Here is an 18,903-nt window from a genome sequence, read left to right as displayed (position 1 = left end):
CCTTCCCGCCCCAGCAATCACTGGTGGAGCAGTAAGTACACTGGTCCCCGGCCTGCTGATCAGAACCTCTGTGGTCTACAGAGCTGAGATGCACTGAAGAGGAAAGCATCAGGTATATCCTGTCATCTGAAACTTCCAAATCCTGGGGAGTGGACAGACGTACAGTTGTGCTTTGCAGACAGGGAAATGGACTCAGAAGAGCCACGTAGTTCCCCAGGCCACAGTTAACTACAGAGTAGAATGAAAACCAGGAGACTCAAGTCAGTGGTTCTTTCTACTGCTGATAGCTCTTTTTAAAGCCATCATCGCATTAAGGTCATTTTTCCTTTTCTTTTTTTTTTTGTCAGTCGTGAACTCTGTGCTTGGGCACTGTCCCTGCGCTCTTCATCTTCAGTTCAAGGTGAGCACTCTACCATTTGAGCCACAGTGCCACTTCCTTTCTTTTCTAATACAGTGACTGACTAGTAGGACAAAGGAAGCTACTTACACTCCACAGCTCATCCACAGTGAGTCTCCTGAGAATGAACTGGGCCACACTCTCTGTGGCGGGCAGGATGAAGTTCTCCAGAAGGGTGGGCACCTCGTCTGCGGGGAGAAAGTGTTTCACTGGAACACCAGAAGAGACATCTTTGGCACAAAGTACATCTGAAATTCTGGGACATCTGTGGTAGGTCCTAGGGCAAATCACTTATGAAAGTGAATTCCAGGAGCACAGTGGTCATCATTACACAGGGGAGACTGGCTAAAAACATCCAGCTCAAGCTCTGGTCTGCTCCCCTTCTCCCTGGCTACAAAGATGAGGCTGACAGAAGGTGTGTGCAGCTATGTGCAAGAAGCGACTGACAGACTAGGACAGCTGAGTGCTCGCCTTGTGCTCACTGACTGACAGATTAGGGGAGCCGTGTGCTCACTGACTGACAAACTAGGATAGCCCTGTGCTCACTGACTGACAGACTAGGACAGCCCTGTGCTCACTGACTAACAGAACAGGACAGCTGCATGCTAGCTGACTGACAAGATTTCATTCAGGACAATTAATCCTAGGAAAGTCTGAGTGGAAAAGGACACAGAAGACTGCCTACAGTAACACACCATTTCCATAAATGCAAGAAAGGTAAACAACAGGGCTCGGTGGTAGAGTGCTTGCCTAGCATGCATGAAGCCCTAGGTTAAATTCCTCAGTACTACATATACAGAAAAAGCTAGAAATGGGCTGTGGCTCAAGTGGTAGAGTGCTAGCCTTGAGCAAAAGCAGCTCAGGGACAGTGCTCAGGTCCTGAGTTGAAGCCCCAGGATTAGCAAAAAGAAAGCAAGCTCAACATCACTGTTAAACCCGTGCCTACAGTCACCTGACCTTCTGTAACATGCTAGAATCTGGGTTATCTCCATGCAGAGGGGCGAACCTGAGCCTTGTTGAGAACACACACAAATGTCAACTGGAATAGCTTAGAGGCTTAACCCTAAGGCCTGAAGCCATGAAGCTCCCTCACTTCAGGCTCTGCATTGAATCTCTACACATGACTGAAAAAGCGCAAACAACACTGTGCAGCCAACAGGACTACTGGTGGGGCAGGGGACAGTCCAGGGCTCCCAGGATCCATCATGCAAATAAGTGAGGTCTGGAGACCAGCAAGGCAGAGCCCTGGGGTGCTGTGCTGCACAGCTAAAATGCAACGCGCTCTGGTGACAGACAGGAATGGTAATGGGGGGAGCGTGAGGATGGGGGAACACCTCTAAGGTCATGACAGCGGTGATGGCTTGGTGGGTGCAGACTTATCCCTAAACTTATCAAGCTGTACACGTTCAGTACTCACAGCTCTCCTCCTCCTTCTCCTTCCTCTTCTACCTCTTCCCTATTCCTCCTCATCCCTTCTCCTTCTCCTCCTCCTCTTCTTTTTTCCTGGTCCTGGGGCTTGAATTCTGGGCCTGGGTCTGTCCCTGAGCCTCTTTGTGCTCAAGGTTAGCACTCTACCATTTGAGCCACAGCGCCACTTCTAGCTTTTTCTGAGTAATTTATTAGAGATAAGAGTCTCACGACTTTCCTTCCTGGGCTGGCTTTGAACTACAATCCTCAGATCTCAGCCTCCTGAGTAACTAGGATTATAGGTGCAAGGCACTGGTGCCCAGCTATGCCATTTCTTAAACTCAGAGAGGACCTGGCCCAGCACTGAAAACACTGAGCAGTGATAGTCTGTCAAATGTGTCCCCATGAATGCCCCTCGGGACCAGAAAATTCTATGCTTTTCTGCTATGTTCACACCATCTGTTCTCTACCATTATAAAGGTACCACATTTGGAGCTACATTTAGAATTTCATAAAGATACTGGATTCTAACCTTACCAATAGCACTGCCGGGCCTAGACTCGTGACAATAGGCTCTAGAATTCCTACATGGCAACATTTTAACACTGCAAATGTAACTGGTCAGAAGGAAACTGGGAACTAAGGTGTGTTTCTCCGACCTGCCCTGCCCCCAGATTCTCATCCTTAAGGACTAGCCTCAGCTGTTCTTAAAAAAGTCTCAGTTGAAGAGTGAGTTTGGTGAGTCCCTCTAGCTGCTGGACTTCCTGTTTGGAGTATCTTCTGCTCCAAAGGAGCTCGGGGATGAGAATAGTTAAGGAGAAGCATGAGTTGCTGCCTTTCTCACATTTTAACATTCTAAAACATCCTGACTCATGACAGTCAGAAATGGACCCTGTTACACACTTGTGATCAGCAGCGATTATCATAAATGGTCTGGAGATGAGCCAGCATGATTGAAAACGTGACAGCAATCAATGCATTTAAAGCACCTCTACTGCATTCCCAGCACAACAGAGATGCTTACACACTGGACTACGAGAACAACTTTTCCTTAAATGTTGAGAGCAGGATTCACCGTTGTAAATATCAGCCAAATACTACAAGAGACGCCCACACTAACAAGACATCCTCACCATCCTGGGAAGTGGGACCTCTCATGGTGCAAGTGTGCAATAGTGTCAACAGCAGCTGGAGGCATCGGTCTGCCCTGAGCAAGGGCATGTAGGCATTGGTACCAAGCTTCCCCAGGGCGTCCAGCAGGGGGTCTAAGAATATCCTCAACACATTCTGGGTCCTCCGCTTTTCACTAGGTATCAAAAGACACATCTAAGTCAACCATCCCAACAGCATAAAGGAATTACTCCCCAGCTACGATCTGCCATGGAGTCAATTACACAAAGTTATCTTAGGGACACCCAAAACACCCAGCATCATGGGCTAATGCCAGAGAAGAAAGCCCAGCAAGCCCACCATGTCCAACTCCCACACCGGGGGAGGGAAAGCCAAGACCTTGTTTGTGCACACATTACACTACTGAGATCCGGCCTCCACAATGTAGAAGGGCAAACGGATGCCAGAGACAGAAACAAGGTGTGTGAAAGCACACACACAAACACCACAAAACCCTAAAGATGCAGAACTCACAACCATTACTATTATAACTTTACCTAAGAGAGATTTGATGTGAATCAAATTATCTACATGATTCATCTAATGAAGTTGCTTACTGCAATAATCTGGTAACAATTGGTCTGCTTACACTCTGGAAATATAAATGAGGTTGCTCAATCTTGTTTTAAATCGTGAATTTTACAAAGGAGTAGATCCAGGCAATGTTTGTCTAAGCTTATAAAGGAGTTAGGTCTTGGACGGTGCATCTAATCTCAGGAGAGTTAGACCCTGAAAGTGTCTATCTAATCTCATGTAATCTTATGCTAGGATTTTATCCATCCTTCTAACACTGAAATAAAATCAATGACTACTGTATCCTTCTCTAATCAATATTAAATTGTTTATCATTTAATTTACTCTTCTGAAAGAGCTAATATACCCTATGCTTATTTATGTGTTAATTTACGACATATAGTATATTACCAGTGCTCTAATTCTATCTTTAATAGTTCAATGATTGAACTCTACACCCATCACTGGAAAGTCTGAGTCACTTCATTGGCATGATTAGCCCTCCTTTTCAATTAAAGCAGTAATTACCTGAAGGATGTCCTCAGGCCCTCCACATCTACAGCCAACAAGACCATCAGGGCTGTCAGCCTGGCTTCTGACCAGTCAGGCATCACATAGCAGTTTTCTTCAGCTTCAATAATAAAATTTGCATATTAGTTAAATGCTTCAAAGATTATACTTTCTCAGGTCCTGGCAGCAGATCACCAATTCCAGGAAATGGAAGGATGTCCACGCACACAAAAGTGAGAGGGCCTGGCATGCAAGAGCCCCTAGGTTCTATTTCCCAGCACTGCTTTGTAAAAAGAAAGGGAAGAGAGAAGAGGTAGAAGGGAAGAAAAGCAAACATCCTTCCAAGATTTTTTTCTCTAAAATTATTCTTCATATTAGCTCACATATAACCAGCTCCTGTAAACAAAGATGAGCTAATTCCCTTCCACGTATTTCCACATTTCAAACACACTGACGTATCTACCTCAGAACATATTACTATCTTAATATGAGGATGGCTCATGACAATATACTAACATGATGATGTTTCATGCCTGGAACCCCAGCTACTTAGGAGACAGATGGTAGATTTGTGGTCCAAGACCATCTGGGGCAAAGCTGGAGCTGGAGAGGCGATTTGAAAATGAAGTAAAACAAAAATACTGAGGGCATGGCTCAACTGGGACAGTGCCTATCTATCAAGCTTGAGAACCTGAATTCAAACCCCAAGAGAAGAAAAAAAAATAATAAATTGACTTGTGTCCAGTTCTCACTCTGGTAAGCTTTCAGCTCATCTCCTTCAGGTATGTAACATTTCAAATCTTAGAACAGGCCAAGTATAGTCAGGAGACAGCACTTCACTGCTACCTGATTTGACTAAAAGCACATCTGAACTCAGTAAACCACAATACAGTTGTGTAACCCCAAATCCCAAACTAATGCAGAGCTCTCTGACACATTCTGGTTCTGAGAATGGTTCAGACTTACTCTCCCAAGCAGGTGACTTGACATACTCATGAACAAGGCTCTTCACAAATTCATTTAAAGATGTCTCGTGGAGTTCATCGGAGCCAGCTGAGGACTGCCTAAAGCAATGCTCATTAGCACACAACCACTCACAGAGCTAGAAAAGAAAAGTTATAGGATTTCATCTTTAGAACCCTAAGTAAACAAAGGAGCTCTACTTTCTCTAAGCCAATCTTCTTTCTTTCTGAAGAGGCTGAATGTAAGCCATTAAACAGTCTGCTATTTATTACCTTACGGAAGTTGTCACTTTATATGTTTATACACATTTTTCTTTCCATTGAACTGGCCTATGAACCTTAATAATAAATGATTCATTGTTTTATTTCCTAAGTAAAATAAAATTACACATTTTATTTTACTTAGGAAATAAAACAATAAATCATGTTGTGTTTATACACAGAGTATTATTCAGACATGTATGTCTTTGTAAGACAATGGACAGAACTAGAGAGCATCATACAGTCTTAGACAAGTCCTGCACGCTTCCTCCCTCTTGTGGAATTGAAGGCAAGAAAAAGAGGACATGCTGGTAAAATAAAGAAGACACTATGTGGTGTGTACGGAAATATTGTAACAAAACTTGCTTTGTATAATCCGTAAATGCTAATTTTTTTTTAAAGAAAGAATCAGTGGAACAGCTGTCTCAGATAACAGCTGTCTGGGCAGCGTCTCAGATAACTGAGAGAAGAGACAGACAAACAGGAGATCTATCTCAGTGTCTGAGACTAACGCAGTGACTCTTCCTGCCATAGGTCACCCAGAACAGAGCCTGCTTGCTGGCCTGTTTCCTCTTTGGCAGGCCCACCTCTAGAGTTCCTCCCTCTTGCCAGAAGCATGAGTTGCCTGAATTAAGGCATCTCAAAGCCAATACACAATGCTGAACAATTTCTGCAGGAGTAGCATAGTGGTGGAGCAAATGCGTGAAAATACAGTACGAAGGGGTTACAATTACATGGGCAAGGTAATGAGTACATTTCTTATCGAGCATTGTTGCCCCCTCCTTTGTTTCCTCTTCCCATCCCTACCTCCAGCAATCATGTCTTTTTTTTTTTTTTGGGGGGGGGGTCTGGTCGTGGGGCCTGAACTCTAGGCCTGGGCACTGTCCCACAGCTCTTCAGCTCAAGGCTAGCGCTCTACCACTTGAGCCACAGCGCCACTTCCGGCTTTGTTCTTTTTGCTTATGTGGTGCTGAGGAATTGAACCCAGGGCCTCAGGCATGCAAGGCAAGCTCTCTACCACTGAGCCACTTTCCCATCCACGCAATCATATCTTATATAAACAGTAAAACTCAATCAGAACTTTTACAAATTACAGAACTCAATTTTCCCTCTCACCTCTGCCCACAGCGTGGTTCCTCGTCCCAAAGACTCCTCTTGTCTTAGAGACACAAGAAAAGTGGAGACCTCAGAGAGTGACACTTTCTCCTAAGCAAGACATTTAAGAAAAGAATTCAGAATTTTCAGTTGAACTCTCAACTCTTGGGAGGGTGAGGCAGGGGGTGGTGAGCTCAAGGCCAGCCTGACTCCCTAAGCTAGACCCTGTCTCAGAACAACAGCCAAAACAGTTAATAAGTCACATCTGCAGAAGCATACAAGTGAAATGGCTAAAGCAGAATATTACTAGTTAAATCCAAAAAACCCTATATTTTAAAGGTGAGTCCACTTTTAAAATGAACACACCTGTATCCACTTGGGGGATAAGATCTGAGGATCATGGTTCTAAGCAAGCCTTGGCAGTAAAATCTCTAAGACTCTCATCTCCAATACATCACCAAAAAAGCCAGAAATGGAATACAGTACAACTTGAGCAAAAAAAAAAAAAAAAAACAGCTCAGGGACAGTACCTATGCCCTGAGTTCAAGTCCCAAAACTGGCAAAAAGAAAAAAAATTTTTTTTAAATGAACATGACTGGGAATGTGGTTCAGTGGTAGTGTTCGCCCAGCAAGCATGAAGCCCTGGGTTTGATTCTTCAGTACCACATAAACAGAAAAAGCCATAATTGGTGCTGTGGCTCAAGTAGTGGAGTACTAGTCTTCAGCAAAAGAAGCTCAGAGACAGTGCCCAGGCCCTGAGTTGAAGCCCCAGGACTGGCAAAAAAAAAACCAAAAACAAAACAAAAAACCTGGAACATACCTGTTGCAATCTTTCATTATACAACATACAAGTTTATTTTTAAAATAAATTGAGGTTACTATTATAAGGAAAGATTGTGTTTCTTGTTGTCTCTTTTAATGATAATTTTATGGAAGAAGAAATTACTTTCAATCAAAAGGTAACTTTGGTTTTTTGTTTTGAGCAAGGTCTCACTACATAGCTCAGGCTAACCTCAAATTCAAGATCCTTCTGCCTCATTCTCCTAAATACTTGAGTACAAGAAAATTACCACATATGGTGATTCTTTTCAAGGCTGCAAAAATCATCAGCTAAAGTATACCATGTCCTGAGGAGGGTGAGTCCTGTGCTGTAGGTCTGGGCAGCAAGACCACTCGCAGCCCTTCGTGAGTCCCGAGGGGATGCAGCAAGCCCTTTTATCTGTAAGCCGCCCAAGGCCACTGCTGGTACCAAAGAGGAATGCAGACACTGCACCCGAGGCCATGCAATCATGAAGTCCAGACAGTGTTTAGCATTCGACCCTTCACTAATAGTGCCCCTTCACTGACAGTGCGTGCCCCTGCTCTGGGAAGTACATGCTTGCACGTCTCCATGTCTTGAAGATGAGGGAAGGTATGGGGGAAGCCAGGAGTGAGCACCACTCTACCCTTCCCTCCCTCTCCTGACTCCCCACTGCCACCCTCTGCAGGCCGTGACACAGCACAAGGACTGCTGCCACCAGAGAAGCTGGTTGTCTGTGCCAGACCCAGAGCACAGACCGCCTGTGCCCTGTGCATGAGCTCATTCTGGCCCAGAGGAGACAGCAGTCACCATGAGCCAAGTCCTTGTACAAGTCTTTCCTGCACAGGAGGCTCCTCCTTTCACCTAGGATGGTGTAAATCCTCCCCAAATGCAAGCTCCCCAAGCCACAGCCGCATCCCTCACTGAGAGGGCCTCAGAAATGGGAGCACCAAAGACAACCTTACCACATCCAGCAAATTCATAGCAGTCTGAAGAAGATAGCACTGCGCAGCTCCTCTCAGCAGAGTCTGATGCGTGATCATGGTACACTGCATAACGTCCCTGAAGCAAAACAGAATATATGCATACTCTTAGGACAGTCCTGTCATCGTAACTCCTGACAACACCTACATCAGCAGGACAGCTCTGCCACTGCAACTCCTGACAGCACCTACATCAGCAGAACTTCAGGGATATTGACTTCCATACGTCCTCCATTGGCTTTCAAGTTGTTGTTTGTTTGTTGTCAGTCATGGGGCTTGAACTCAGAGGGCACTGTCCCTGAGCTCTTTTGCTCAAGGTAAGTACTTGACCACTTTGAGCCACAGTGCCACTTCCAGTTTTCTGGTGGTTGATTGGAGGTAAGAGTCTCATGGACTTTCCTGCCCAGGCTGGCTTCCAACTGAAATCCTTAGATCTCAGCCTACTAGCATCCAGCACTTCAAGTTTAATATGAAGCAAAACTTTTGAAAATTAGGCCATAGTTGAAGACATTTTTAAAGTAAGTTTACCCTTTTCATACCAAAATGTACAAGTCTTTAGGAAGTCAAAAATCTAACAGCCCAGAAACATGGGTACACAGGAATTAGTAATTCATAACAAAGTAAGTTCAAGTATTTAATTTTCAAGTATTTTATTTTTTTCCTCGTATAAGATTATACTAACTGAATTCATTCAGTATAGATGAAAGGACAAACAAAACACACAAATATAAAGTCACGGGAAACCACCAGCCATGCGCTTGGGTGACGTACCTGAGGGCCAGGAGCCCTTCGATGCCCAGGGCCTTCCATCTAGGGATGCTTGCCAACGCCTTAGACAGAAAAAAAATAGGCACAGCACACCAGTGTCTATCTGTCATCCGCTGAAGAAACTTCAGGAGGAAGCTCCCTGAAACATAGAGTAAATGTTATCCCTGCCAGTGTGCTCCCTGGAAGATGCCCCAGAAAAATCTCACATAGAATTACCATGTGACCCAGCAATACGAGTTGTAGGCCTATGCCCAGGAGAGATGGGAATGTGAGTTCATATAAAAACTTTCCATGAGTATTCACAGCAACACTTCCACAGAAGCCGAAGCTGGGAAGAGCACACATGTCTGCAAACGCCAGTTTGTGGAGTTTGTAGAGCAGTATTCAGCCACAAAAATGGAATTAATGACTCTTGAACACTGTGCCAAGTGACGGAAGCCATGAGCTAAATGACCACTATGGCATTATTCCAGTAATGAAATGGATGAAAACGTGGGTGTTGAGGCAGGGGGAGAAGAGAAGGAACCATGGCTCTTGGTGCAGGGCCTCTCAGGGGTGAAGATAATGTGCCCGTGACTTTGTGTACACTCTCCTGAGGTGAACACTCTGAAAGGGTCACTTACGCGAAAAGCCTAAAAAATCCAACAAGGTAATTGTTCTAAAATACCTATGTTATTTCACTTTGTTCCTACTGAGTGTGATATATACTCAACTGCACTGTAGATAACAAGCAGCTGTATTTACTAAAAATGTCTGCTGGCAGGGTTCTTCTGAGATGCTAAGGAGAGGGACAGGAAGTACTGGTAGAGACAAACCTATGCCTGCACACAGCAGGCAGGCCTTCCTCCTGGAGGGTTCCTGCCCTTTCCAGAATATACACAGGGGCCTGGGATACACTTTCCATTGCAGATCAGGACCACAGCATGACTTATAAGAGGTTCCAGAAACTCTTAAAAGGTTATGTGTTTTCTCTCATAGTAGGCAGCATTAACTGCATGCTCCAAATCTGTGACTAAAAAGGCAGTAAGAACTGTGCACAAACATTTCAATTGCTTTTTTTTTTTTTTTTATCAGTTGTGGGTCTTGAACTCTGGGCCTGGGTGCTGTCCCTAAGCTCTTCAGCTCAAGGCTAGCACTCTACCACTTGAGCCACAGCACCACTTCCTCCACTGCTCTCTTTTCTGTGTGCACTGTTCAAATTCAGCAAACCTCATCTGTGCCTGAGCCCTCACTCAAGGACAAGGGAAGACAGGAATGGCCACAGTCCCTTTTACACAAACACATTTACCAAATGTGATCTGTGCCCAGTTAAGACGGACAGATTCCAGGGCTGCCACCATCCCTTTCTGGCCAACCCTAACCACGTCACCTAATTCTGGTCATGACAGGCATGCTGGCCTGGCCACATATCACCCCGCCCAGCTGCATCCCAGCAGCTCACAGCCAACAGACTGAACGATTAAAGCTATCTTCCCAATAACTCACTAAAAACAAACAAAAACTTCCAATTTTTTCCCGATTTTTGAATAGATATTACCAGTTCTCACCTCGCAACCCTATTTGTAGATTAAATTTTTTAAAATGAAAAAATTACTCGCAGGCACTGGTAGCTCACACCTGGTAGGAGGTTCAGATCCATGGGATCACAATTCAAAGCCAGCCGAGGAAGAAAAGTCCATAAGGCTCCATCTGTGAAATAACTAGTAAAAAGCCAGGCTAGAGATGTGGCTCAAGTGCCAAGTGCCAGCCACGCAAGCCAGTCAAGCAAGCTCAGGGCTCTGAATTCAAATCCCAGTACCCACAAAAAACAAAACAACTTTTGTGTTCAAGGTCACAAAGGCAAGAGTGAAGAGAGACTTAGAAAACCACTCAGCAAGCAAAAGTACAAGTGAGTGTTTATATTCTCCACTGTCTAGCTCACCTTCATGAAAAAAAGTAGAGCCTGCCCCTAAGAAGTGGTTGATTACATCTGATGTAAAAGAAGCACCTCTCCTTTCTTTCTTGCTGTTAGTGTGGCTAAAAGGACCCATCACTGCTTTCTCTGTGGCTGTCCGTGTTCCACCTCACTAGCTTACTGATGCCTGAACCAGACAGTAGACTGATGAATCAGCCAGGTGCAGCCTCTCGACACTCCTTGACCCCTGCCCTGCCAAGGTCAGGACCCAGGACCTTTAGACCTGAGCTGCACCTCCGGATGGCTCAAGTGACTGACAGCATGGTCAGACCTCAGAGAGCATTGACGACAAACCCTCATGGCGATGCCTATGCCAAGATATACTAACACTTAAAATAAAGAGAAATAAAAACATAAAAACCTCTTTACTGACACATACTCTTTGTATCTTCAGGAAGAAGAGAAACATAAGTGACTAAAAACGTCTGCAACTTTAATCCCAATGGAGAACCACTTCCTACCAGCTGGCTTGGGGACCTACAGGCAAAGAGGGAGAGAAAGAGTTACTTAAACCTGTTTGCAAAGGAGCGGCCAATGCCAGACCAGGGACATACCCCAGGCTTTTGGCACACAGGGCCGAGACACCTGCACGTGGTCTCTAGTGCAGCTACAGGTCCCATGTAGTTAAAGACTCAGGACTGTTGGGAGAATGACGTGGTCAGTTCTGCCCTCAGGCCTGGGACCTGCCTAGGACTCTTTCCTTCTCTCTTACACACACATGAACCTGGCTAAATAGGAGCATGAAAAAAAAAAAAAAAAGATCTCATTTTAAACTGCACTTCATCATTTCTAACAAAGGAATTCAATGACCTTAAATCCTTAACTCTACAATACAGGAAATCACCCCGCAACAGAGATATGCTAGTACTGAGTCACCTGTATGACAGTGAGCTGTTGACATACGTGCTCCGATGGCCTTTGCCAGGGCCATCAGTGGCCATGTGTGTGGCCAGGTCAGGAGATCTAAGGCACCTGGGGATAAGTGTGGCATCAGCCCCCAGAGCACGGAGGCACCTTCCCCTGCTGTCCATGCTGCGGGGTTCATGGCTTCCAGGCACAGTGCACCAGAGAACACTTACGAAAACTGGAATGCACAGGCTGGCAACACGCCAATCTCTTGTGATCTTCATTAAACAGACATTATAAGTCAACAGTAATATAACCTAGCCTAGAACATCAAATCACTTTTAAGGGAACTGTTAGGGAGGAAGGGTTCCTATTTAGAGGCCTACCAAACAGAAGACTTAAAGCTATGTGTTTTGGGAATCAGTATTAGAAAGACAGCCTGATTTTAAAAGCAGGAGAAATTTGAAGAGATAATTGAGAGTCAAGTAATTCTCAGAACGGGCTATGGTGGAATCCTGGCCACTCCTCGCTGAGAACCTTTTCCACAGGGGAAAGTGGAGTAAGTAGATACTTTATGAATTAGGGAAAGAAGAAAAATAGGAAGAACCCTGGCACTGGACAGAAATTGGTAAAATTGGTGTGAACTCATGGTTCTTATGAATGGGTGGGTGGATAGATGGATAGAATGATGGATGGAGGGACAGATGTATAAACAACAAACTAGGTATGGATATGTCTAATCAATAACAACATTTGGTGAATACAGAAAAAAAAATTCTTTATATTATTCCCGAGACTTTTCTGTAAGTGTGAGGCTAGGCCAAAATAAAAAGTTAAACAGAGAGCTACTGTAGTAACAGAGGTACATGCCTATAATCCCAGCACTCAGGATACTGAGGCAGCAAGACCACAAGTTCAGGGCCAGCCTGAACTACATAGAGAGACCCTGGGGGAAAGGGGGAGGGTAGGGAGAAAGGCCCAAAATGTTAGTCAGGCAAAGCCACTACAATTTCCACAAAGGTAGAAAACAGAACAGGGTGATGTAAGCCACATAAGGTATAGTTTCCCAAATCCAGAAATAGAGAGGCTCAAGGTACAAAGGAAATAGGAAAGCAGAAAATGTGATAAAAATAACATTGATCAAGAAAAAGGCACTGGGGTTTTTTAAGCCGACTTTCTGCTAAACAACCCAGATTACACACTAACTGCATTAAACAATGTGACCCTGTTCCCAGATCTAATGTATGATCACATACACAGATCCACACTGCTGCTACGTGACAGGGCCCACTTACCTGCCATACAGAGAACTCTCTGAAAGTGCATCCATTAGGGGGCCAATAATAAACTGAAAAAAAGAGAAGGACACGTAAGTGGTGCTACGTTCTAACCACAATTGTGGGAGTGCCCCAGCTCCCCCGTGGCTCTCCCCACACAGAGACCAGAGAGCAGACAAGCAAAGCAGGTCACTAGTGCAAGTCTCTTACTGAAGGCTAACACAGGAAGATCCCTTAAACACTGGACTTTCCCTCCTCACAACCACCACGGCACACTAAGATTCAGTGTAGTCAGGGACAAAAAGGAATCAATGCATGTTGAGAAATACAGGTAGCAATAGAAAACAACAAAAAGACCTTAAAGAGAACACGTAAGAACTTATACCTAGGAGAAAAAAGGGAAAAATTACATCCTAAAAATATTCCTCAGCAAGCTGATATGAAGTGCCAGAAGGACAGGAGATACTGAAACTGCAAACATCTCAAACACTACAACTGTGTGCACAAGACAGTTAGAAAAATCAAAATGCTTTGCCTCTAAACACAAGGTGGGATACTAAACCTAGAGGTTTAACACCGGCTGCAATCCTCTAGATCTCCTCCGGTTTTAACAGGTAGTGCTGAACTGGGAGACGACAGGAGTGTACCAGCTCGGGGTGGAAGGACCCCCCCATCCTCTCCCCAAGACAGAGACAGCAATGCCACAGCCTGAACGGCTGCATCCCTTGCAAGCCAGCACACTCCAGACAGCCAGACCTGCAGGGATGGCACACCGGGGAGCTTCAGCACCAGGTTTCCAACTCTGGAGCCATGTGGTCCAGAAGATGAGGGCAGGGAGCTACTTTTTCAGTGGCCATGAGACAGGCTGATACCACTCGGCCTGTCCACAAAAAGACAGCTGAGATGCTCCATACAGGAGGGGCTTGGGGACACAGGTCTAGGAAATCTTGCTGATGCTGAATCCGAAGATGTCTGTGACACCATCATCATCTCTGCTTGGGACAGAGAACAAGGAAGGGAACCACAGTCATTACCTCAGAAAGCTCTGGGGAAAACGGAAGAGGCTTCATTTCAAACAGCTCCAAAAAATGGATAACGCCTTCTTTGGTCAGGACTTTGTTTTCACTCTCAAACATTCTTTTATAAATACACATGTGCCAGGAAGAGTGGAAGAGCCAACATCCTGTGGAAGGAAAACATCTGAGGCTGAATTTCGGGTCTCACTTTATATCTCTGCATGGTGATTAAACAAACATGTGCAGGCACATACATTCATGTCACTAGAGCACCACAAAGGTAAGGCTGCTTTTCATCACATCCAAGGGTGTTGACTGAATAACCAAAATTCAATATTCACAATTCATAATTACACAGTTTTAAAGGCCTGTAAGTAACACTATGTAAAATATTACTCTATACATGCAGATAAGAACTTTAGATATATATGAGGGAGTTTCAACCTGTTCTTTGTTGTTTTATTTTGTTTTCTTTTTTGAGACAGGGTCTCGGGCTGGACTTGAATTCTTGAGCCTCCGGCCTCAGTCTCAGCTGGGTTCACAGCATGCTACTGTTATCTGTAAGCTATGCATTTATTTTTGTGATGCTGGGGTTAGAACCCAGGGTCTCTTACGTGCTAGGCAAGTGCTGTACCTCTGAACTACCCTACCTCCTGGACCCTTCAACCAATCTTTCCCTCATGACATTTCATCCCCATTCTCTTTCTCTCTCTTTTAAAAGGCAGGGTTTTGCTGTATAGTCAGATGGTCCTTCCAACCTCAGCCTCCCCAATGCTAGGATTATTGGTATGTACCAGTCCCATCCTTTTTTCCATATAGAAATCTGAAACTGCCACTCCTCTGCTTAAAACCCTTGGCTGTGAGACCTAGCCTAAGGGAGGCGGCTGACCCTGGCTGCAGCGCCCGCTCTGCTCTCCTGCAGCTCTGCCACCCCCTCTGCCTACATAGCCACTTTCCAGGGGGCTCACGCTGCCCCCATGGTATGAGCCCAGGTCTCCCCAAGTAGGCCTCCCTGCTACCCTCACCATGGGCTCCCTTTGTCCCTCTCTGCATCCTAGAGAGAACCTGTAAGCAAATAATTTTTTTCACGGAAAACAGCCCAACGTCAAGTGCAAAGAACTTGCTTGTCTCACAACCCTGTCCCTAGTGTTTAGTATAAGTAACTAAATAGCTATTTATAAATAATAAATAGCTATTTATATTTAGCTATTTAGCTATTATTTAGCTAAACAGCTACTAAGTGAGCCCATGACTGACCAAATACAACATGAGATACTTTCTTCTGACTCCTGAAATATATTTTAACTCTGTTAGAAAAAAAATGTTCAGCATTCTAAATTCCTGATGTTATGGAGCAAATTGGCCTATTTATTTGTAATTTACACCAACATACTTACTTGTCCAACTATCAAGCAAAAGTTAAATTTTCAGAATCAAACACTGCTGATTGTGCTTGCCATGAACTATATGCAAAACGTGCTCATTAGAGCATGGCTTTTAACAGCAAGCACGCATGCGGAGGTCACGATGGGATTCAATTAAACGTAGCCCCAGGGGGACCACACACACACACACCACTAACATCAGAACACACACACACACACCACTAACATCAGAACACAGCTCCAGTACACACACACACACACACACACACACCACTAACATCAGAACACAGCTCCAGCAACCTGCCAGGTAGCCAGCAACCTGCCAGGTAGGCGTGTGGCTAACCTGCAGGCTGAGACAGCAGCTCAGCTGCCCTGTCGCCCGATGGAGACAGAGCACTGGCGGCCTGCCTTCAGCTGTCTCACTGATCTAAGCTCAACTGCAGAAAACGATTTCAGGAAGCTCTGGCTTTGCTGTATTTCTTCTAGAAAGCTCTAATAACAAAGAAGTACTTGAGGATTTAGAAACTGCATTGAAAACAACACTGGAATGTTCTTTCTCTAAGAAGCCCAAGATGCCTAATACCTCCCTGCAAAAAGTGTAACAAATAAAAAGATACATATTTTTTGTTGTTGGTCCTGGGGCTTGAACCCTGGGCCTGGGTGCTGTCCCTAAGTTCTTTTACTCAGGGATGGTGCACTACAACTTTAAGCCACAATTCCACTTCTGGTTTTCTGGTGGTTAATTGAAGATAAAGAGTCTCACAGACTTTCTTGTCTGGGCTGGCTTTGAACCATGATCCTCAGATCTCAGCCTGAGTAGCTAGGATTACAGGCATGAGCCACCAGCACCTGGCTAAGATACACATATTTATACATAGAAAGATATATTAAGGATGGAAAGCAGGTGAAATTTGGTATTGATATCAAAAGCTATGATGAGAGGCATAGCACATGCCATCATTAAAGCGTGAGTCTTCTATCTATCTTCAGGAGATGGAGCCCCCTCTTCTAGAGATATTAGAAATCCCTGTCATCAAAAATTTAGTTAAGCCAAATAACATCCCTCAATGCATTTTACAGGCCACATGAAGTTATGTTCTGGAAGAGCACTAAAGGCTGCTGGAATGGAATGGTGTGGACACCACTGCTAGGAGGAGATGGTGCAAACGGTGCCAGAGGGAAGCATCTACAGCCTTACCACCACCCTCCCTGGTGGAAGCATCCCCCAAGACCATTCCTCTTTTTCTCCTTACACTTTTAATAGTCTTCCCAAACTGTCTACAATCAACAGAATTAGTTATAAAATTGGAGGGGGGGGCAGACTATGTTATTTTTTTTAAAGCAAAAAGAAAATCATCATTACCATTCTCTTCTGACACTGCATATTCAAACAGATTGTTTAGCTTTGGTAAGACTGGCTTTATAACATGTATCTAAAAATAAGAGCAAAAAATCATATGAAATGAAAACACACCTGTAAAATCTCTCAAGGGACAATGATGACTATAACAGCAATCTTCCTGTTTATACCCCTATGTGATTGTTATGGCAAGAAGCTTGACTGAGTCATGGTATGCCTTGGGTATGTAAGACCAAGCATGTCCAAGTCGGGAAACATAGTCCAGGACCAGCAGAGTGCAGAAGTTATATGGTAAATAGCCTGCGTTGTGGCATGCATGCAATACCTCAACTAATTCAAGAAATAGGGTGAGCTAATAAGATGCAAAAGATCCAAAAGGAAAAAAAAATCCACTGGTGTTTTACCAAGCCACTCACGTAGCTGACAGTGGCAGGATATGAAACAAGAGCTCATGCTCTTGATGCCACCGAGCCCATGTGGCAGAGATATAATTCTTCAAAAATGTACAGAAACCCAAGTCCCTAAAGTAAGTAATGGGGGTTTTGTGAGTCTACTGACCAAAGAAACCTTGAAGTTTATCTGAACTTAGAATGCTATATTGCTCTTCCTGCATTTTACACCCTCTGCACATGAATACTTGTCTACCACAATACATGTGTGCTGCACACGTGGACTGACATGCCAAGTCCACAGATGTTGGGCCCCACGGTGGCCAGCAGCTTACACATTGGGACTTGGGACATGGAGGATCACAACCCAGGCAACACCTGAGAACTTGCACACAACCCAAACTCTCCAGCCCCACCCCAGCCCTGCTGGAGCAAGGTGTCACTCAGCACTGCCTAAGTTGTAACAAGCTGTCAGCTTTATCTGATGTTAAAGTTTAAGAAGACCAAGGGAAGATGAAATGTGATTACATTTTTTCTGAATAAGTTGAGTTCTCTTGAAGTATTAACTTCCTGAAACAACTTAGCCTGTTTTAAATGACATTTGTGACAGAAACAAAAGGCACTTGAGTTGCATCAGGCTATGTCTAAGTCAGCCTTTCTGTATTTGTGCTTCATGAATATCCAAAAATGGGAGAAAGAAGTCATATCTATCAAAGCATTTGCCGAAATGGGAGAATACTTACCTGATTTCCTTCTAGAGTTTCCATAATTAAAATGTAAGTCTCCCAGAATTTTAGAAGCTGGTCATTTTTCTTCTCAGACCACCAAAATAGACTCGGGCCTAAGGGGGAGGAAAAAAAGAAAAGAAAAAAAGAAGGAAAGAGAGAAAGAAAATGAGCTTTTCCTTGTGCAAGTTTCACCATTTTCTTCCATAATATTTAAATGAGACTTAATGCTGCTGCTCCCACACAATGCAGGCTTTAGTAATGGAGGAAAGGCTCAAGGGACAAAAGGGAAACTAGGACTCTCCAAGGAGAGCAGTCGCAGCTGTCCTAGCAAGTCCAGGGGTCAGACTTGCAAATCACTACAATTGTACACTACAGGGCATTATCAGAAAGGTAAATGGAATGAATAAACTGATGAGCAGGTGGAGATTTTAAGATATGGAAGACAATTTTTAAATTTCAAATGGAAATGCTAGAAACAAAAACATTCTGCCAGACGTGTGTGTGTGTGGTGTGTGTGTCCTGGGGCTTGAACTCAGGGCCTGGGAGAGCTGTCCCTGGGCTTTCTTGCTTAAAGCTAACATTCTACCGCTCAAGCCACAGCTCCACCTCTGGTTTTTTTAGGTGGTTCACTGGCAGGTAGGAATCTCACGGACTTTTCCTGCCCAGGCTGGCTTTGAGCCACAATCCTTAGGTCTCAGCCTCCAGACATGAGCCACTGGCACTCAGCACAGATGCTTCTTTGGACTTTTAAAACTGTGACACCTTTAGAAACGACGGGGGACCGTGCTCGGGCCGTGTGGGCCTGAGTGGAGGCGCGGGCACCGAGCAGGGGCTCTGGCACAGGGACCCCAGAATGCAGGGGCAGGAGAGGTGGACCAAGGACATCAAGCTAAGCACTATAGCTGACTCCAGGGGAGCGCCTTCCCCGGCTCCTCGGGACACCTAACACGACATCTCCTGGCCTGACTAAGCAGCGGGCCCCAGGGCCCCCTGGTCCCCGGGTTCTGGGCGCAGGGCGGCGTACCAGGTCCAGCCGGGTCGGCGCAGGCGCAGTCGGCGGCGCCGGGCGCAGCGGAGACTTCC

General features: G+C 44.9%; 1 protein-coding gene across 1 annotated transcript in view; it reads right to left on the bottom strand.

Annotated features, from left to right (window-relative positions):
* Tarbp1 (TAR (HIV-1) RNA binding protein 1) overlaps positions 1 to 18,903 on the bottom strand; it is a 47,938-nt gene that overhangs the window by 17,647 nt on the left and 11,388 nt on the right. The window contains exons 2-14 of the mRNA XM_013014566.1: positions 18,845 to 18,898; positions 17,836 to 17,933; positions 16,707 to 16,776; positions 13,977 to 14,125; positions 12,961 to 13,013; positions 11,199 to 11,296; positions 8,869 to 9,004; positions 8,080 to 8,176; positions 6,337 to 6,426; positions 4,964 to 5,099; positions 4,016 to 4,118; positions 2,938 to 3,110; positions 488 to 585 (exon numbers count right to left, since the gene is read on the bottom strand). Of these exons, the coding sequence (XP_012870020.1) occupies positions 488 to 585; positions 2,938 to 3,110; positions 4,016 to 4,118; positions 4,964 to 5,099; positions 6,337 to 6,426; positions 8,080 to 8,176; positions 8,869 to 9,004; positions 11,199 to 11,296; positions 12,961 to 13,013; positions 13,977 to 14,125; positions 16,707 to 16,776; positions 17,836 to 17,933; positions 18,845 to 18,898 (1,355 nt within the window). The remainder of the gene's footprint in view (positions 1 to 487; positions 586 to 2,937; positions 3,111 to 4,015; positions 4,119 to 4,963; positions 5,100 to 6,336; positions 6,427 to 8,079; positions 8,177 to 8,868; positions 9,005 to 11,198; positions 11,297 to 12,960; positions 13,014 to 13,976; positions 14,126 to 16,706; positions 16,777 to 17,835; positions 17,934 to 18,844; positions 18,899 to 18,903) is intronic.

The sequence above is a fragment of the Dipodomys ordii genome, unplaced genomic scaffold (genome assembly GCF_000151885.1).
Source record: "Dipodomys ordii isolate 6190 unplaced genomic scaffold, Dord_2.0 Scaffold24, whole genome shotgun sequence".
In the NCBI taxonomy this organism is placed as follows: domain Eukaryota; kingdom Metazoa; phylum Chordata; class Mammalia; order Rodentia; family Heteromyidae; genus Dipodomys; species Dipodomys ordii.
This window is presented reverse-complemented; position numbering and strand designations above follow the sequence as displayed.